The 21,623-nt window shown below is 37.5% G+C and overlaps 1 protein-coding gene across 12 annotated transcripts in view; it reads right to left on the reverse strand.

Annotated features, from left to right (window-relative positions):
- CC2D2A (coiled-coil and C2 domain containing 2A) overlaps positions 1 to 21,623 on the reverse strand; it is a 73,901-nt gene that overhangs the window by 48,736 nt on the left and 3,542 nt on the right. For 11 of the 12 annotated variants that reach the window (XM_064151409.1, XM_064151413.1, XM_064151410.1 and 8 more), the window contains 14 exons: positions 16,779 to 16,867; positions 16,173 to 16,274; positions 14,286 to 14,384; positions 13,275 to 13,451; positions 12,952 to 13,105; positions 10,870 to 11,006; positions 9,989 to 10,120; positions 7,752 to 7,961; positions 7,304 to 7,410; positions 4,276 to 4,416; positions 3,725 to 3,881; positions 2,951 to 3,186; positions 1,899 to 2,076; positions 595 to 751 (listed from right to left, as the gene is read on the reverse strand). In XM_064151409.1, the coding sequence (XP_064007479.1) occupies positions 595 to 751; positions 1,899 to 2,076; positions 2,951 to 3,186; positions 3,725 to 3,881; positions 4,276 to 4,416; positions 7,304 to 7,410; positions 7,752 to 7,961; positions 9,989 to 10,120; positions 10,870 to 11,006; positions 12,952 to 13,105; positions 13,275 to 13,451; positions 14,286 to 14,384; positions 16,173 to 16,274; positions 16,779 to 16,867 (2,076 nt within the window). The remainder of the gene's footprint in view (positions 1 to 594; positions 752 to 1,898; positions 2,077 to 2,950; positions 3,187 to 3,724; positions 3,882 to 4,275; positions 4,417 to 7,303; positions 7,411 to 7,751; positions 7,962 to 9,988; positions 10,121 to 10,869; positions 11,007 to 12,951; positions 13,106 to 13,274; positions 13,452 to 14,285; positions 14,385 to 16,172; positions 16,275 to 16,778; positions 16,868 to 21,623) is intronic. The other variant, XM_064151415.1, reaches the window with a different exon arrangement.

Here is a 21,623-nt window from a genome sequence, read left to right on the forward strand (position 1 = left end):
CACAGTTTCTTACCCATCTTCTTCTATAGATTGATCTGCATATTATGTATGGCAATTTTATGTAAGCCAAGCATCTCATAATGCTGTTCAAACTTCTTATACAAACTTGAAAGTTCCATATGCTACTTTTATTTCCTTAATTCCCCCTTGTTTATCTTTCTGAAGTCTCATGGATAAAATATGTTGAAGAACGTCAACAAAGCAAACAGGAAGACAAAAAATTACTCTGCATTCACACTTATACAGCCTGTTCTTTAATGGTTTAAAACATTAAAGTCACTGGAGCTATACCAATTAATGCCATCTGCTTGCTTTGCAGTGTCAGAGGCCTGATTACCTAGACACTAAAAAACCTTGAACACCTTCCATAGCAAGTAAAGTTCCACTAATAAAAACAAGTAACATACATTTTTATTATATATACCTTACAAATAGTAAGAGATAAAAATTCCACAGCAAACTTCAGTAATAAAACTGAGATACAGAAGCTCTAAGTGCTCTTAACTGAATTTACTCTTCAATTTAGATCAGTCTGTAAGCTACACCATTTCACCAAAATGAGAAGCTTGGAACTGAGAATGAAAGAGTCCCTACCGCTCCCAACTCCCTCATGGTCTAACATCACACGCTGATTGCTGCTGAACTCTATTTCTTCTATAGGAGCACTGCCTGTCAGAACTGTAGTCTCAGGAACAGGTAGGAACACTTCAGCCAACAAGGTGGTACTGCTCATACCTGTTGTTTCATACACCTAGAAAAAAAAAATATAGTAACAGGCTTAATAAAAAAATTACACATGTATTCATCAGAAGCTGAAAATACCATGGAGAATATTTGGATGAAAGGTTTACTACAATTTCAGCATGGAATTCATTAAGGCAATTGTATTAATTTACTTTCTAAAATATTAATTAGCAGACATTTCAGCTACCAGCATCTCATTTGGTCTAAATTCTTCAAAAATGTGTTTCCTCCTCACCTAATGGACCTCAGAATAGAAAAAATTTTGGCTGCAAAGAACATTGCTGTACAATATGAAACTGCTTATGACTGTCACTGGCATCAGGTGGAGAAGCCAGAAGGACTCTGTTTCATTAATTCCCACCACAAGATAGAGTAAGACATACAGACCCTGTTCTGGCAGTACTGCAAGCTGCTCCCCTCTTTCCTGGCCAGTGATGTAAGTGATTTCTGCATTCAGATGTTTTAATTCACAGTGGTACTCCTTTTCCCTGTCAATTTCTGCATTACATAAAAGAAGTCAAGAGGTATACACCATGCCCTGAGATGCCAGTGATATGTTACCTAACAGGAAAAGTCATCTAACAGAAGCAGTAGAATCTTGACTCTGCCCTAAAAATACATTGTATTGGCTCTGAAGATTATTTTTGTGACTCATCCATTAGTTCACATTGACTGGAGGTGGTGGTGGCTTGACTCAACTGCACTGCTGATCAAGTCAAGTGCAGTTATGGATGTTACTAGCAATGAATTTTTTTCTTACTCTGCTTCAGTAAACTTTATGATGATTTTACTGTGTGAATAATAATGTTTTAAGACCTCTTTGGCAAGTTTATCTGCAACATAAATTAGATTTTTCTAAAAGTAAGAGGCTGCTCCACTAACATATTTAATCATGTCTCAATTACTTCATTTCCTTTATGCAGCCCATAGTCAAGTATACACACACAGAGAGATATCTGCATATACAAAGCACAAGCATCAAAAATGTAGCAGCAAAGTTGAAAGTTTGTGACTAAAGAAGCAAGGAAGGGGTAGGTCTTTCACATTTTTTTTCAGTGTTTACAACATAAATATTGAGCAAAACAGAAGTGTTAGAGGAGTGATTATACCCCACGTTATCTTTCTAAAAGTTACTATGATAAATTATTATCTACCTGTAGTTTCAAACTCTCTGGCCAGTTGAATATTTGTAAATTGAAAATCTGTCCAAAGTGAACTCTGAAATCTGAACTTATTGGTCGAGTAACAGTCCTCGATACTTCTTTGGAGTTGAAAAGGACTTTGACAAACGCTGAGCGTTTCTTCACATCTTCTCGCCGCAAAACTTCTCCCCTGTAAATAGGTGAAATAAGTTGTCATACGGTTTTTAGTAACATCTTTGTCCCTTAATTGTTTCTAATAGGAAGTTGAGTCCTCAAGAGGAAACAGAAGTCACCTAAATAAAGGTGGTATTTTCCCAAAAATGCCTACAAATGTTGTCGTGTGTTCTCAGGTAAATAGAAAATGACATAAATATTAGTAGGTCGAATCTGACATCTACTAAAGCCAACTCCATATAAAAGAAGTTACTCAGAGACATTTTTTCCTTTCTATTCCCTTCCCCCCAGCCCAAAGCACAACAAATGATACCAAACAGAGTCAAGATTTTTAAGCCAAACTTTTCAGTTGTTGGAAGCAAAACAGCCAAGCAATATTCCTTGATGAAGCCATATAAAAAGTAAGAAACCAAGCAGTTTTCAAATGACCAAAATCTGCTAGCTGCATGTTAAACTGTCTGTGTAAATGTGGAAAGCTACACAAACAAGTAAACTCATTTCTATTATCCACAGTGAAATCTCTGGTTTACTACAAGATTTATTTCCCCTTTGTTGACTACAGCACACATCTGGTGTAAATGACTAGCTAGTGAGAGTGGCACTACCAGAAGTGACCTAAACTCTACACTAAAAGCAGCTTTTTTTCTACACAGACCGCTCTTCTATGCAGATGCTGAAGGAACACCAGAAGGCTCAAAGGGAGCCCACTTTACACAACATTACATATGACCTGAAAATGATCTAAGCTATACCAGCTTCAGAAGCCGAAATTCTATCGCTAGGCTGAATGAAATGGCGAGCACATGCTTCTGAAGTTGTACAATCAATCAATTAATGAATAACAGAAGAAAATCATGGATAAAATAATTTGCAGGCCAGCATTGTCTTACCGAGGACACAACTCTGTTGCAGTTACACTTCCTGACAGGATCAATTCAGGAATTAGAGCAGGCTCCCCAGGCTTCCTTCTGCAGTTGTCAGCTTTTTCTCTAACCTGCTGCTCTATTTCAAGGCTACTGACCATTTTCGGTGGGATGGGTTTTACACGTTCCTCACTGAGATCACAATCTTCTAATGATTCTTCTTCTTCAGGAATGTCTTTTTTCTTCTTTTTCTTCTTGGACTTCTGCATACAAAAATAATAATGTTCTCATGATCTTGTTTCAGTCAGGAGTTTGGGTTTTTTTCCTGTCGTTCTCTAGGTCCACATGTGCTAAACACATAGGAGAAATTATGTGTAACTGTAAAATCACCACATATAAAAATCTGATTTCTCTCATTCTCTAGTGCTGCTTCAGATTCAGAACTCAGCAATGCTTAGCACATGAATTCCATTCACATGCTTCAAACAAAACATTTATTTAACCTTTCCAACCAACTTACAAACTAAACATGTTTCCTCACCATTTTGGCTAGCAGCTGACTTCCCATATAAGTTATCATGTGCACTCTGCTAGGACTGAAGAAAGGTTACTCAAACAGTAGACACAAATCTTCAAGATATATTGTCTGTATACACCTTGATAAAGGGATATACATGTACCACAGACTGAAAAAATTAAGTGTAACTACTCTGAAATAGAATTTCTTTCTAAATTAGGTCAAATTTTGAACACTCTTAAAAATGATTTTTTTTTTGGTGAGGCAAAAAGATTTAAACTAACCTGTGCCTTCTTCCAGGATTTCCACTCTTGTAGCTCAGTTTTGTACTCCTCCTTTTTCTTTTCATATTCTTCCATATATTCTTCTAATAATTCACTTATCTCAGCCTGAATTTCTGCTTCATATGCTTTTTCATCTAATCTCTGATCAACCTCTTTCCTTCAAAACAATAATCAACACGATGCACAAATTAACATAAGACCTAAAGTCTGTAACATATAACAAATGTCTACTTCTCCATGAATTATTTTGTTATATCAGAAGTATGTTCTATTTGCATAGATACTAACTATCTGCTCTCTATTCTCGGACTATCTGGAATGAATATAACTCCTTCTTTACTTATTAGCCTGTAGAAATTCCATTCTGTTACAGTAATTTCTTGGTATTTTAACTTTCCTTCCTTCCTAAACTCAAGAAGAGCAGCAGCAGACTCAACTCAAATTTTACCTTCTGCATCTTTCGTATCAGAGTTGTAAGTTTCCAAACTCACTAATCTTATTAAAACCCCACTGCTGGCAAATGATGTATAAAAAGCATTATCAAAACATACTTCCTCAAGTAAAGTTTCAGGGGTGTGTTAGTAAACTTCTGAAAGTCACGGAGGGATTTAATCTGTTTCCAAACTTTTATAATGGTCTTAAGCAACATTCTGTCTTTTTCTTCTTCAGCATCACGAAGTCTTCTGGTTTGCCTAGAAATATATACACACATGCACAAAAACAATCAGAATTGTACAACTCAGTTGAACAACAGAGTGAAAACTTGGCATACCAAAAGCCAAAGTGATGTGGGTTTCAATTTGATTGATGGCTGCAGTGGTTTAAATCCAAGGAGCATAAAACCCAGACTTGAAGATGGCAGGATTTGATTTCCCTCTCTGCTCTTAGTCTCCTGCATTCTGAACAATCTGACTTCAATTACAATTCCTTCTCTAGAGAGCTCCAAGTTTTCTGAAATGCTTGTTACAGCTGCACATCATTAAAAACATTTTAGAGTCAATTCACGTAAACAATAGCCCAGGAAACCTACACTGCCGCTCTGAAATAAGGCCTATTACAACTGCATACTACAAAATATGTTTGAAATGTAACATGCTTCAAGTTCTGTTAAAAAGGACCTGCAGAGATGAAGTAATGTGTGAAGTAATGTAAGTCCTCTGACAGCCCTACAAGATTCTTAACACAAACAAAACTAACAGGCTTTTTTTTTTTGGTCTCAGACTTGATATTTCCCATTTCCACTCTCTAATCTGTTTGCAAATGAGCTATTCATTAGCAGCTTTAATAACCAACACACACGTTCAAAGTAAGTGCCTATGCAGCACAAACACAAACTGTTTCCAGCACAAACACAAACTGTTTCCAGTTCTATCTTGGTAGTTAAACATGCCTAGTAAAAATAATGTGATTTAAACAAAATAAATAAATAGGAGATGTAAACTGACACACGACTGCCTGGAATATTCAGATGATGTGGAAGGTAGGGAGTTAGAGCTGAGATGAAATACATCATATATTATTTAAAAGCATAAACAGACTTAGTAAAAATAACAGACAAAGAAGAAATGCAGACTTTTCAGAAAACAATATGAGTAACTTCTCCATTTCATTAGCTAGCAGTCTGAATATTACTTAGCCATGAAGCTTAAGCAGTCTGAATATTACTTAGCCATGAAGCTTAATGACCTCTTCTTCATCTACCAGATGAAGTTAGAAAATAAAGGTTAAAGACATAGGAACAAAAAGGTCAGTAATTGCACTAATTCTACTAGGGCACTCTTGTTTGGAAGCAGGACCTCTCAGAACATCATGTCTGCTAAAATACTTCAGCCAGAAGAGCCTGAAAGCTGCAACCCACATCATACGTTGACTTCCATCTCAGCAAATGCAAACAGTAGGAATGAAATTAGCAATTTCCAAAGTCCTCTGTATTCATATGGCATTTCTTCCTCAAACTATAGCTCTGATCTTCAGACAGTAAACAGTGCACATCAGTTATCTTATTGAAGGGTGGAGGAAACAATCAGCTTATTTTTCAGGCTACACTCTTCACATCTGTAGTTCCTCATGAGTGCATCACACTGACCGTCAGGGAAATGCAATATTAAAAGACACACAAGTCAGGTCAGATGTTTTATATGTGGTCCAAGTTAGTATAAAACATATGACAGTAAAAAATCTTGAGCACATCTGAGCCTCACATGTGTAACAGCTTTCAACGACAGAGCTGTAGCCAGAAGGAATTAGGTATGAAAAGCCCCAGAACAATCCCAGCCAAGCTCATCTATGTTACCAATGCAGCACTGATCTCACCTGTTTCAGCCACATCCCTCCCAATTCATAATAGTGTGATACTGAACTAAAGCACTCAAGACACAGAAGAACAATGAAGATACCCAGAAGGAATATTCTATCTAATTAGAATTAACCATCAAGTGAGCCTCAGAGTTGATGCCAAAACCCAAGAAATGATTCCCACAGCAAACCTACTCATTACTATCCTCACGCTTTCCATGGCAGGAGCTCCAAGGCACTGTATGGTAACCAGCACTGCATGGAGCACACTGCCTGATGCTAGTCCTCCAGCAGATATGCTAAGAAAATATTAATAAAAGCTACTCCTTTTTTGATGGAAGGAAGACTTTGTCCTCTAGTATAAAACAATACATTATCTCTATGTACTGCACAGACACCAATACTACTACAAGACAGTGTACTTGAAAGACTGGTATCTGAAGAAGCAATTCCCAAACTAAAAGTAGTGAGTGGATACATTAGCAGATGTAGATTTCAAAGCTGAAAGTAAAACTGTTATTAAAAAACAATTTTTTTCAATACTGTATTGTCATGTGACTCATTACAGTCTAAATTTCTATATGTAAATTAATATACTGCTGCCTACTTTCAGACTGTGAAACTTTCTGAGTTTTAGGTATCTACTAGTTCAGGACAGATCTCCAAAATAACTTAGCTTTTATCATCCTGCTTACACTTACAGCTCACCACTGTCCATCTGCCAAAAATAATACTTTGACTACCAAGCCAAAACTGTAATGTATTTTTACTACCCACTTACTGTCCAAGAACAATAACTGTAATCTTGTAAAACAAAAATATTAACCCCTTGGCAAAAACATGGCCAAAATACCTAAGAATGGGAAATCAATCAAGAACACTTGTGTAATGAGGAAGAAGTTGGAAAAATATAGGGGGTTTGTCTGCTCAAAAAATGGCATCACTTGCACTGTTGTGAGAGTTCGCATGCATTCAGATGACATCTTTTGAAACCTTAGCTGAATTTTAATTGTGAAAAACAGTGGTAAATATTTACTAAGTAATTAATAAAAGATAATATAATTTAAATTCTTCTGAATCAAAATTTCATCCCAAACTAAACTTTAATGTTTTGGGTTTGTTTAAACTCAACTTATCCACTAAAAACTCTCAGGCCCTTAACATTCTTCTAGATCTACTTACAGTGGAATTTTGAAGTCTGATATGAATCATGTTCTGTATCAGATTGGGAAGGAAAAAATAAATACTTATTAAAAAAAAATAGTATAATGAATCCATACCTACCTGATCTCGATTTTATATTCAGATATGCTCTGCTGTGCCACAGGTCTAGGAACACCAGCACCACCATCATCTACACTACACTGCACAGCATTCCTCAAAGCATGAAGCTTAAATGAACAAACAAACAATTAACAGAAGGTTTGATATTTATGAGGCATACAGGGTAATGCACCTTGACATTAGAGAGACAATTACTACATAACATAAAACTCTGGATTGTCACGAGTCTGTATTTACAGGGCTTTACTATGTGTGTGAGGTCCTGATTCTCTAGGCTGAAATTCTAATTTGCAACCAGTTGAAATAATTAGGTATTCACCTTCTGCAAAATGCCATTCATCACACACAATTAGAATGTCATCACCCTACTCTGAAGAAACAAATTCAGCTTTTAAGTTAAACTGTCTGATCATTCTCTCAGTAAGCTACAACAACAGAACAGAAATACCTTGTCTGTGAGAAGTTTGGTAAGATTCTTCTGTTGTCTTGCTAAATACTGGTCGTATAACTGAGCCAGTTTAGCTGCTAACACATGCTCACGGCTAAAACAGGGATGATGGGTGAATATTAGTCCAGAAATATCAATATCCAATTGAAATGGCCCTTGACAATCTCCAGGTCCAACAAGATACTGATGGGCAGCTGTCAATTTTGTTGCCTGAAAGAAAAACAAATAATAAAATGGATTTGCAAGCCCTCAAAAAGACAATCTTATGAAGAGACCCTGTGACCAAAAATCATAGAATCAATTAGGTTGGAAGAGACCTCCAATGACCCATTTAGCACTACCTACATCTAACTACTGAGCTTTAAACTGTAAAGGCTTCTCTGGTAACCTCTTTGATTTATTGGCAAGTGGGTGACATAAAACCACCAAGAGCACTCTATACAACAGAATTCTGATAGCCCATATGAGGATGAATTAAGAGGTCATCTGCTCATGTGGCAGGTCTTGCTGAGTGATGACGATAAATGACACTGAACTGGATAAAGAAAAGACTGCTAGTTCTCTTTTCACCTGTTGTTTTAGTATCACCATTTCCTCTTAGAACTCAGATTTAAGATAAACAGTCCAGCTCCCAAAGAGCAGCTTTCTTTGTAGACCATTTGGATTGTGCACAAGAGGAAATAGGGTGTTTGCATCCTCACTCTAATTGCCAGGGAAATTCACACCCACAAAGCTCACTGAAGGTCTTCAGCAACAAAGCTTAAAGAGTCAGGTTCAACCTGCTGCAACCAAAAGGCAATCATGGCTTATCCTCAAGTTACTGAAATCAGAAGAGAATTAGCAGTGCTTTCTGCCTGACTACTGCTGCTCCTGTCTTAGAACTCTTCAGAAGGGATTCATCAGAGATATTCTTGTACCAGAAGAGATGAAGTTGTTAGTTATGTTGTGCTTGTTAAAGTCCTTTTGTAACAACTGGAAAAAGGAGGTTTGAGAAGGGAATTAAGTTGGTGCATTGTTCTTTTACAGGAATAGTATAAAGGGCCATGATCCTTCTACATTCAGTTACTCAAAATGTTTCATCTGACATAGGCTGATATAAACCCAGCAGTTTTAATTCCTTATGCTCATACTGTTTTCTGCCCCTAAAGGGCCCCTAAGCTTAACGTCTTACTTTCAACAGTGCTTTGGGTATTTATGTCACTATCCATGTAAGCATGATTGGATATAAATGATCTTTAAGGGCCCTTCCAACCTAAACCACTCTGTGAATCTATGGTGCTCTTGGAACATAAGCTCTCTTGGCCTGTCCTTACTATGATCTAAGCTGCAACCTCTTTTCCTGCATGCAGAAAGACCCTGCAGAGATCTGTGGTACTGGATGCATCCTGACTTGTAACCAGTGTCAATTAAAAGGCAATATTCAAATCTGTATCAATAGCAGCAGACAGAAATTCCATGTGTCCCAAAAGAGCAATCTACTTTGAAGTCTAAAAAAGCCACAGTTTTTCCAAGTGGGTAATAAAGTGCTAACAAGCAGAACAATTAAAGCCTGCTTAAAGCATGCTGAATGGTTTTAATTGAAATTAATTTTGATTTGCACTGACTGCACACTGCAACTGCTGTTTGCCAGTGTGGGTATGCTGTGGTTGAGAGAAAACCAAAGAAAGATCTGAACTGATGCAACATAACTAAAACTCAGTTGCTTCCTACATGAGCAAACTGCATGTTAAGACTTACTTTACAGCGATGAAACTTCTCCGAAGTAACCATCATGCACATGCCCTTCAATTATTTCTCTCTTAAGTTGCAGAGAGGACCTCGACCTTGATCACCATGTCTGTCTAGCAGCTTCTACCAAGAGAAGCTTCATAGATACACGAACACATGAACTGCACTACTTTGGCATGAGAATATCTAAGGGTCCCTGAGAGACCTTAGTGACTCACAGACTTGAAGCAGTTTGTCACTCACTGTCACGTCACTCTTTTAACCAGTAGTATCAGCTAAACACTTTGCCCTTTTTATGCATTATTTTTACAGAAAAATATGGATTTATTTTTACAGAAAAAAATGGAGTATACTTAAAAGAGTAAAGCACACTCAGAGACCAGTTGTGGAACCCCAAAAAGCAGTTAGTACGCATGGTTCTTAGCATAAAGCCCTTCAGCTCACCAGGGTTTCTGGTACAGAAAAACAGGGATATTTGGTCTCAGGAATCACACATGAAATATGTTTACCTTTCTAGACACTGTTTCAAATTCTGGTGCAATGCCTTCTTCCAATGAGAATATTGGAGGCCTAGTAGAAGACTGTTTAATAGGATTTGGCAATGCTAACACTTTGCCATCTTCACCAAACCACTCTTTCCCCTACAAATCAAAGCAAAATTGTATATTGTTTCTTACTTTAACAGAACTAACTTGCAAAGTTAGAATTCTTATGGAAATGAATTACCAAAGAAAAAGTGACTAAGAATTGTTTGCAACTGCATTAACCAAAACTTTCCTGCAACATCAAAATGGTATCTTCAGATATGCTATAAGTTTCGAAAATAAAAGACCAAGAATGATTTTTCCCCTCATTATTCAGTTACATAAAAAAAAACAGAATAAGGTAATAAAATTTACACCAATATCTAGTTACACTTAGAGTCAGATCTGTAAATTTCTACATAGTCTATTACTTCATATTATCTTTTTGTGGACATGGAAAACAGCCATTCCATATTGCTTCTTTATGATCTTCTAGTAAATAACAGTGCCCAGCTCTTGTCTAAGCCTTTCATACGTACCTCTAGCCCTCACAGTTATTTAATTTAAAAAATAATTTATAATTACAACTATTGTAGTGGCAACTAAACCTTGGCACAGACAAGCGAAGTCATTTGTTTCCCAGAAGACTATGAGCAGAGCCAGCAAAAGACATCAGATTGCTATAACCCAGTTCGGTGCTCTGGCTATTGGGACACACTAAAACACACTGCTACAAAAATCCACATTTGCTGATGTTTTAAAGATGAAAGCCTCATTTCATCATGATCATTCATCTACTTAACTGTAACAGACTACTGATAAATGGAAATTTTTAAAAGACAACTAAGAAAGTAGAGGTGACTTACTTGCTCCTGTCTGAGTATCCTGTTTTCTAAAATATTTTGATTAGACTGTGACACAAAGGGCCTTTCTCCTGTGTAAAGACCCTCATCCTCAAGGTACCTAGGCTGCATGTTCCCAGGCATCTTCTCAGAAGTGGGCACTAATAAAAAAATAAATAGAAAACACGTAAAATACCTTGTAAGTGTAGATCTAGTCTATTAATTCTCTAAGAGTCTGTGCTATTCTTAGAATTAATGGTGTTGCATATCAAGCATCCTGTTAGAAATATATTCCTAACTCAGGAAAAAGAAATAAATACATGATCAAAACAGATCCTTTCCTTAATTAGGACAAATCCAGAGTTTAAATCTATCAGAAATGTGTCAACGAGTCTTCTAAACAGTTAATATTTCCTCAACAAACAATATTTCAAATAACTAAGTGTAGTTTTAATGATTGCTTGAATAACAGTTTAAAAATTGATAGGAGCAGCAACTGATTAGATAAATGTTTCTAAGCCTTTGCCATCTAAACTGAAACTTTAACTGAGATTAATCCAAACCAATATTACTACTTTGCTTAAGCTACTCTTGTACAAAATACATGTATAAAAGGTCATGTTAGCCCAGTAACAGCAAGTGGAACCTTTTAAAGCCTGCAGGATTATTTCACTGGCATGTACAGGCTCAGTTTTCCAAGAAGCAATCTCAAAATAGGAAGAGGATATATTGAGGGTTACAATAAAAGTTATCCCCTAAATCAGAACTGTGCCAGTTAGAAGCTAACTGGCATATTTTAATTAGAAAAATTAAACTATAGGCTGTGAAAAGAAAACAGTGGTGATGTCTACTTCACTCGTAGGATTGCTGAGATGTATAAAAAGAAGAACACAAAACATAGGTAAGACAGAGCAGGAGAGTCTGTGACAGTGTGTGTGGGTCTCTGTCAGAATCTGTGCTTTCTCCCTGGACTTTTGCAGTGTAACAAATGCTTCTGTTTTCTAACCCCCTTTGCTGATCCTCCAAACTCAGCTTGCATGTAAGGTATACTCTGGGATAAGGTAGAAGGGTGGAGGGGTGGTTGGGAGCCCCTCCTAGGGACTCTGGTTTCTGGAAGGGGTGTTGTGTTTCTGTATTACCTTTAACTTGTATATTTCTGTATATAGCTGTAAATATTTGTAACATATTATAAGTATCTGCTTGTATATTGTGCTAAGCTGTGAATATAAAGCTTCATTCCTTAACTTCCAGCTGCCTGAGTCTAGCCTGAGTGATTTCACAAGAGTTGGGGAGGCGGTTAACACCCAAACCGTCACAAGAAGACAGTGAACTACACTGGAAACAACTAGAACTATATTAGAAGACACAGAAAACCAGAAGCAAGTAGTTTAACATCGCATTGCAAGCTGTGCTGATACCATTCTAGCACAGACCACCCAGAGACTCATTTTGGTTTCTTCCACTTCAAATACTAAATAGCAAATGATATTCTAAAGCAGTTTTTTTCAGACTTAGCAGTTCTATGGAAATAAAGTGAAAAGCTCAGAGACATGACCAGTGTTGACTATTTTCAATTCACAAAATCAGATTTTAGGAAAAGGGCCCCTTGAATTACAAAATAAGGAAACAATATGTTACTTAAATGACTCTTGAAAGTGACAAACTTGCTGCATGCTAAAAATTGCAGATACGGCCAAGAGAAGAAACAGTGTAAGTTACACTGTACAGTGCATGAGCTACTCTTTAGTACCTTAATGTGTGTGTACTCAGTAACCTGTTGCGTATGTTAAATAACACAGTAGCTAAACCTCAGTGAAAGAAGGGCCAGCCATCTTCCATTCACTTCAGACAGCATTAAGGTAATCACCCCAGAGCAACTGATGTGCCCTGAGTTCACGTGCCAGCATACCAGCTGGTGACCTGCTGAGGTGTGTGTGTTCCTACTTAATCCATTTTGTCAGACCTACTCAGACATGACTGGATGATCAGCGTCAGGGAATGACAAATACATCTCTCATGACTGCCAGAGACAAGATTTTTCAGCAGATCAAAGAGAGTCATGCCACACAAAATCCAGAACAAAATGGATCAGTGCAATCCTCATACCTGCTAGCATGCTGGGAATGAAGAGAAATTCCTTTTCTCTTTTCAGTTGCTCAGAGTAGTTTTCACAATCAGCAGGCATCATTACTAGAAAATCTTCATCTGTCTTGCCTATTATGAATAAATCATCATCTTTAACTAGGCGGGCACCTTCATCCTAGAGTTTAGATGCAAATGTCTGTGTTAGTTCATCTGGCTCTAAAAATGCAGATCTTCAGAAAGTGAACTTTCAGAATTTTAAGAAAACAAATGTCATTTTCTATTAGATGACTGAAATTAATTCAAGAAATCAGAATAAAAATATACATATGCTCTACAGCTCATACCATTTCACCCTCCTCTTGTTCATCCTCATGGGTTTCTACATATTCTTCTTCTGCCTCCTCTTCTTCATTTAATCCATTCCTTTTCGTGGCTCCAGACGTCATGCTCTCTGGTTCAGCATCAAAATTGAAGGTAAAGAAATTATATGATTCCTCAGCAGATGGAAAATCATGCTGAAACTAAGACAAGACAAAGACACCTTGATATGAAGTTCATAAGAAATTCAAGGCAAGTGAAGATTAATAATATTTGTCTTTTAATATAAGTATTAATAATAGCAATAACAGCATGTATAAAACACTTATCACAGAATAATAATTACCTTGTCTCAAGGAGAACTCATCCAAATGATGAAGGTGACTGAAACTTCTAAACAAGGCAAGAAACTTTCTCTATTGCTATAGTTTTATTCCATCAAATACTTCTTGCAGTGTTTTTTTGAAAAAACTTACCTGGTCTAATTTTAAGCAGCTTACTGTTTAAAATATACACAATTAGTGCATGGGAAATGCCAAAGTTTAACTCCTGGCCATAATGAGGATATACAGGAGAACGCTATGAAGATAAATTTCTAATGACATTTTGGCTCGGAAGGACTCAAGCCCCCTTAGTAAAAGCTCCTCAACTAAAAGGATTAACAGTAGCATTTTGTGGCTAATAAAGAGCAAAATACTGATCTGTAAATTGCTTTAACTGCCAATGGGTGGCATTCAATTAAAAAAGAAAAAAACCAGACATTTAAACAGAACCATTTTCATCCAAGCTTCAGTCATTGTGTCCAGATGGATTTAGTTGATTTTTTTTAATTTAACAATCAAATGATCCAAAGCCATTTTAATATCTGATGGCTTCCTTTTTATACTTCAACTGTTGGCATGCATTACTGGTGTTTATAAAATGAAATAAAATCCCCTGCACTGCTTAAGATTGAATTCTGTCTGCTTCTTCAAGCAGAATCCTGAGGCATATAAAGTTTAAATATCAGTTACTGAAATGAAGGAATTGGTACTTACTGTTGACTTTTGCTTAAGCTTTTTTATAGAATCACGAAACTTTGTTTTTGATGGTAAAGAGGATTCATTCTTCTGCACCTCAAGTTTTTCATTATCAGACTGCATAAAATACATACATAGGTTACTGTATATATTTGATTGAAAAAAAACCGCATTGATTACGTGCTGCATTTCACAGCAGACAAAAAAACACCAACACAGAAACACAGTCACTATGGTAACAATTACGCTGATTTTATATGTATTTTTAAAAGGTACATCTAATTACTACTTAACTCTTTTTTTCTTTAGGGCAAGAAACATACTGCAGATTATCAAGAAATTGGTCACCGCATGAATGTTACCATACTTCCTTCACTGTTGATGACATCCTTGTTGCTGCACTCTCAAATACAAGGCACCACATGTTAACCTCAACGAGGGGCAGAAATGGGGAACTAATGTGAGATCTTCCCAAGTCTTCAAAGGAGAGGCTGCACAGAGCACAAGCCAGTACAAGTGGCAAGGTGCTACAGACCAACACTGCTGACCAGGGAAGAGAATCAATAAGCTAATGCCAGCTTCTCACGGAGCCCCTGCTGCAATCAGGAGAAGTCTATCGGGTATTACTTAAAACAAGTGGTGTCCATTGCTTGGGTGCTTAATAAAAACTTGATTATTTGTTTTGTTCTCTCTCAAACAATTATGTCTAGGCTTTTTTAAAACTTAAAGGATGATACTTTTCTACTTTTTCAAGAAAGGAGGTAGCACAGTTACCCATTCCCAGTTTTCTAAAGCCTTATCTGGCCCTACACACAGACCATTATAAGCATCACTGTTTGTCAAGTCACTTCAGCAAGTTCACTTAAGTGCTTTTAAGTGATTTCCACTTGGCCCATCTAACATTCTGTCTGTTTCTCCTCCTTATGGCCTGAATTGCCATAGTAAAAGACGGTGATTTCTCAAGTTTACATCTATTCAACCTCAACTTCAAAACGACAGCAAAAACAAAACCTCAGACCCTGGCAATCTGATAGACACTTAATCAACAACAAACCGATACTTCCTACAATAAAAAAAAACAACATCTGGAAGATTTCAGATATACTTTAGGGAAAATTAGTAACCAACTTTAATAAGGATATAAACTCCACATTTTCTTATCCAAACACATTAAGACAACTATTTAACTGAAAGCTGTGACAATTACATTTACTAGAGCACACTGCCCAAAAACTTCCCCAGTCTATGTGACTAGGCTAATTCTCACCTAGATAAGCAAATTAGCTAATTAACAGCACTTGGAATTCCTGATAAAAAGGCTACTGTTATATGCTGTTATTTCCTGGGCACGGACATTCTCTGGAACATGTTTTCTGCAGGCAAACAATCTTTTTGTGAATCCTGAAGAGCATCTGTGTACAAGCTCTGCACAATCACAGCCTTTGATATTTTTCCAATAAAAAATTCATTTTCTAATAAAGAATATGCTTACATAAAATAAAAACAAACAAACCAAACAACCCTAACAAAATAGTAGCAAGAAAATGCAATACACTGTGCAAATTTATATGCAGCTCTAACAGAGTTGGTCCTTTCTGTTGTAGGAACTTTTAAATACTTTCAAGGCATCTTAAGCAAGAGAAGTTATGAATGTGTAAATGACAAGAGTTTTCACATAATGTCTACACTATAATGAAAGCAAACAATTTCCCTCAAATATATACATTAAAAGCAATAATCAGAAAGGTTCCTTTCCTAGTTATTCCTTCAAACAATAGTATAATTTTGATCCCATTAATATAAATGAAATTGATTCTCAAAAAAAATAAGCAGCCCTTGATTTCTTTCAAGTTTAACGTTCACCTTCTCATTATCAGAACAGCACGACCCAATGCACCTTCTTACCTCTTTATCCAGCCTGACTTCTGTTTTCCTTTCTTTGATGTTTTTTGAATGCCTTGGTCGTGGACTAGGGTCTTCTTGCAATGAAGTAATTTCTGCTTTTGACTAAGTAAATAAATACAAAAGAATGTTTATCTATAACTGAAATAGTAAGACCAAAGGTAGATTGACTCCCAGGAACTCAACAACTTAAGTGTCTTTGTGTTAGGGACAGAGTCTTTTAACTATATAATCAGCTTAAGTGATTTTACAGACCTAGATGTTAATACCCCTTATTAAAATGCACAGCAAACTTGCAAGGAAGTCCAGTGGTTTTAAAATACTCTAAGAATTTTTGGCAAAAACACAGAAGGATTTTGTGATAATTGTATCTTTTGAATTATAAAATAATGACAATTTTATATTGCTACAAACAATGTAAGGTTTGGAAACAATACAGCAATAGAAATACACTACAAAATATACTGGTGAACTGAGTATTATTTTGGCATAAGAAATAAAATAGCAGGTATCTAAATTCAGATTTACAAAGTTCTAAGGAAGCAAAACGAACTGGGTGGTAGTTCTAAGACTGAAGTGAACCAAACAGGACTTGTGAAGGATTCTCACCCTTGCTGCTTTTAGCTTCTCTCTCATTCGCTCCCTAACTGAAAATTCTGCAAAGCCTGACCTCGATGTAGAAGGAACAGGGGGCAACTCTGAAACAGAGAAAACAAGGTAACATGTTTAAATTAAGCATTTTCTGAAAGAAACTTCAAACTATGTAAAATAAAACCACATGTACCATCAAGAGTTTCATATTTCAACTTGCATAAGGAAATGTGAAGAAATAAACTCCCATTTTTTTTTTCTAATTAAAACCTTATAGATCATCACTTAAATACCTTTAGCTGTGATGGATCTACCTGTTATGATACACTATGAACCACCTTTAAGTAAAGCATACATGCTATGTTTCTTCGGTTAAAACCACAAAGAATTACTTGGCATTTTATAAACTGCTATTCAGAGCTGTCTAGATCTAACCTTCAATGTCTAAATCCTGCTACAGGTGAGATCACAACAACAAAGAATTTTAAGACTTGCTTGCTTTTCCAGCTTGCTTTTTGTAGTGACAAAAATGTTATCTTCTCCAGCAGTGTTTCTGTGTTATAGCTCTAGTTCAATTGAGAAAGACACATTTCATCCTGTGTTTCACCATGTATGACTGACAGCATCAAAAGCAGTGGATACCTACAACCCTTTTTCCCATTATAAACAAACCAAAGGCACTTTAAATGTACAATATAAATCACACAATCAACCAGGTTGGAAGAGATCTCCAAGATCATCCAGTCCAACCTATCACCTAGCCCTGTCCAGTCAATTAGACCATGGCACTAAGTGCCTCATCCAGTTTTTTCTTGGACACCTCCAGGGACAGCAACTCCACCACCTCTCTGGGCAGCCCATTCCAATGGCAAGTCACTCTCTCTTCCTAACATCCAGCCTAGACCCCCCCTGGCACAACTTGAGACTGTGTCCCCTTGTTCTGTTGCTGCTTGCCTGGCAGAAGAGACCCACCCCCACCTGGCTACAGTGTCCCTTCAGGTAGTTGTAGACAGCAATGAGGTCATCTTTTTTTCTCTTCTGCAGGCTAAACAACCCCAGCTCCCTCAGCCTCTCCTCATAGGGTTTGTGTTTCAGGCCTTTCAAGCAAATGGAAACCTTTCCATCAGTAGCTTTGTGTACTGAACATAATTATGGTCATCTCCTGCAAGGTATTTTGAGAAGATACTTACCTCCCTCTTTTGGATTGCATTACCACTGTAGAAATGCAATCTTTATAGAAGCCTCTAGAATTTTCTTCACTGAAAACATAGTTTTGTATACCTAATAGCTTAGAAATTCATCACTTTTTGTTTTGAAAGACCCAATTGATTTCTTCATTAATGAAACACTCTAGCTACATAATTGTCTCCACATCTGCACAGACTTTTGCAGCCTCATTGGAGCCTGCACCTCACCTGGAAATTCTCAGGAGCTTCTACTGAAACTTTCACTGATGTATACAATATTACCTTTTTTAAGAGAAATGCTTTACATCCCTTCATACACATGGAATCCTCAGATTCCATTTTCTTCACCTGAACTTTTATAACTAGCTTTTATTTCCAGAAGGAGCCCCATTGTTGCACAAAGAACACACTGGCCCTTTCACTGGAACAACTGTAAAATGCCTAGCAGGAGAATGCTTTATCTCTTTAATCTCTCTTCACGTGAGTGCTTTGTGTTTCATGGGTTCCTCCCCCTTTAATTTTTCATCTGTGAACACATGACATTCTAGGTAAATAAGTTTTTTCCACTTGCCTCTTATAGAATTATATCACTTGCCAATTTTTGGAGGCAAGCACTGCTTTGTTCTTTGCCCTTACAGAAGAACATTGTTTGCCAAGGTCTAAGTAAAGGGTAATTTCATGTTTATATATGGCATTAAATTCATGAAAAGGTGATAAAACAGCAAAGGGTAAGGGCTTAGGAATGGTAAGGTCACATAACATATATAACATTATGGCTGATATGATATTATTCCAAGAGCTTTACTGAAGGCAGAAAATACTGTATGTTGAATATACAACTTAAACATTTAAAGGCTACCTACCACACCAAAGTCACAGTGCAATCTAATTTCTAGGATGACCTTAGACCATTGTCATTTAGAAAAGAAAAATACATTAACATAAACCCCACTAATACTGATTCTACTCAGAAACATCAAAAGATGTGGGAGAATCCTAATCTTCTCAAACTACACCGTTTACTCTCTGTACTTGTAAAATGAAGGATTCCTTTTAACTGGAAACTTTCAGAAGAAATAACAAGGCACAAAGAGAATATCACTACCGTGAGACACATATGAGAAAGGCAAGCACCCCATAACCACCTCCTTAGCAACAGCAACACTAAAGACAGGAATTAGCAAGTACTCAGTAGAGACAGGAAGAGATGACACACAGTAAAACCTCTTTGCATTTTGTCTTTTCCAACAACAAATGCAGTATGGGTAAGAATTATAAGCAAAATGGAGAATAAGATCTAGATAAACATTCACCTGACTGAGCTAATTAAAACACTTCATTGCAGGGTATCCAATAATGAACTGGCTGCAGGAAGATCTGAACTGTCAGTGGCACTGAGAACTGATCCGTAACAGGCAATTTCCCAAATCCTGGGCAAGAGTCTTTCTGGAGAAAGGGGAGAGAGCTGCAGAAGCATGCACCAGTTGAACTCCAATTGTACAAAACAGACTCCTTATCACAATCTACCACTACCTGAAGGGAAAGCATAGGAAGGTGGGGGTCAGGCTCCTCTTCCAGGCAACTTGTGACAAGATGAGAGGGCATCGTCTGAAGCTGCACCAGGGGAGGTTTAGGTTGGATGTTGTGAAGCACTTCCTCGCAGAAAGGGTTATCAGACACTGGAATGGACTGCCTAGGGAGGTAGTGGAGTAGCTGTCCCTGGAGATGTTTAAGGAAAGTCTGAATATGGCACTTGTGACGTGGTCTGGTCCATATGGTGGTGTTAAGTCATAGGCTGGACTTGATGACCTCAGAGGTCTATTCTAGCCCTAATAATTCTGTAATGCTGTGACTCAGCCAATTTGCAAATACTTAAAAGACAATAAGCAATAATAAGCAACAAAAGGAATAAGTTAGCCAAGATCAAGGCCTACCAAGCCATTTCAATGGGTTTTTTTTGGACATATATTCTGCCCATTCTTTTGAGTAATGGAAAAAACATATGTATCTGCTTTTGAGCTTGCCTTATATACAACATCTCTCAGTAGGAAATATCTTAATGAAATAGCAGGGGGCCAAAGGGAAGGGGGTTCATGTAAGTCACTGAAAAAACACACATTAAAAGATAAATAAACAACAGTTAATAAATTCAAGCCCTGGGTTAAATAGGTATTTTAAGGGCTTGGGTCAACCTATTGCCTTTAAAACATTTGCTAATGACTGCTGGAATAATGTCTGTGTAAAAAGCATGCAGTCAAGAAGTGCCAGGAGTCACATTTACTTGAAAATGGAATTTGAAGAGTTTTTGGAATGGAAAAAGAATTTCAACATCTTTTACAGCTTCAAGGCCACAAGAGACTGTTACACATGGAAAGGCTCTTTATGTCTGCTGGAGATGGAAACGATGGAGTTTAACTGCAATAATGAAGGTGGTTACACACTGAAATGTCCTCCAAATAGTTATGGAATCTTCACAACAAATAACTAGCAAATTCACGAAACTCAAGAATGCAGTAAAAGATTTTGTACCACTGCAGCTGTCCTGCATTTGCAAGGGAATGGTTAGTTATCACTTGGCAAGACAGTGATTGCAGAAATTGACACATAAATCATCAGCATAGTGAAGTCAGTGAGGAACTGAAAGGATATCTATGTTTACCTTTTGACTGGGCAACACAGCAGGAAATATCAGTGTCAGTAAATTCTAAATAATATACAGAATTCTTAATTACAGCATTAAGCTGTAATTTTTAATTACTATACAGAAGATAGAAATTAAAATTATTTTCATATCTGTCAGACTGAAACCCAGGGAAAAAAAAAACTTAAATATGTTTTGGACAGGCACATAGACTCCTAGAATCGTATAATCAACCAGGTGGAAAGAGACCTCCAAGATCATCCAGTCCAAACTAGCACCCAGCCCTATCCAGTCAACTAGACCATGGCACTAAGTGCCTCATCCAGTTTTTTCTTTAACACCTCCAGGGATGGTGACTCCACCACCTCCCTGAGCAGCCCATTCCAATGGCAAATCACTCTCTCTGGGAAGAACTTCTTCCTAACATCCAGCCTAGACCTCCCCTGGCACAACTTGAGACTGTGTCCCCTTGTATTATTGTTGGTTGCCTGGGAGAAGAGACCAACCCCCACCTGACTACAACCTCCTTTCAGGTAGTTGTAGACAGCAGTGAGTCACCCCTGAGCCTCCTCTTCTCCAGGCTAAACAACCCCAGCTCCCTCAGCCTCTACTCATAGGGTTTGTGTTCCAGGCCTCTCACCAGCTTTGTCACCTTTCTCTGGACAAGTTCCAGTACCTCAAGATCTCTCTTGAATTGATGAGCCCAGAACTGGACACAGTACTCGAGGTGTGGCCTGACCAGTGCTGAGTACAGGGGAAGAATAACCTCCCTCATCCTACTGGCCACACTGCTCCTGATACAGGGCAGGATGCCATTGGCTCTCTTGGCCACCTGGGCACACTGCTGTCCCCAGCCTGTAGCACTGCCTGAGGTTGTTGTAGCCAAATTTCAGAACCATGCACTTGGCCTTGCTAAATCTCATCCCATTGGCCTCTGCCCATCCATCCATGTCAAGGTCCCTCTGAAGGGCACTCCTACCCTCCAAAAGATCAACAGCTGCTCCTAGCTTGGTACCATCTGCAAACCTACTGATG

Source organism: Pogoniulus pusillus, chromosome 11 (assembly GCF_015220805.1).
Source record: "Pogoniulus pusillus isolate bPogPus1 chromosome 11, bPogPus1.pri, whole genome shotgun sequence".
In the NCBI taxonomy this organism is placed as follows: Eukaryota; Metazoa; Chordata; class Aves; order Piciformes; family Lybiidae; genus Pogoniulus; species Pogoniulus pusillus.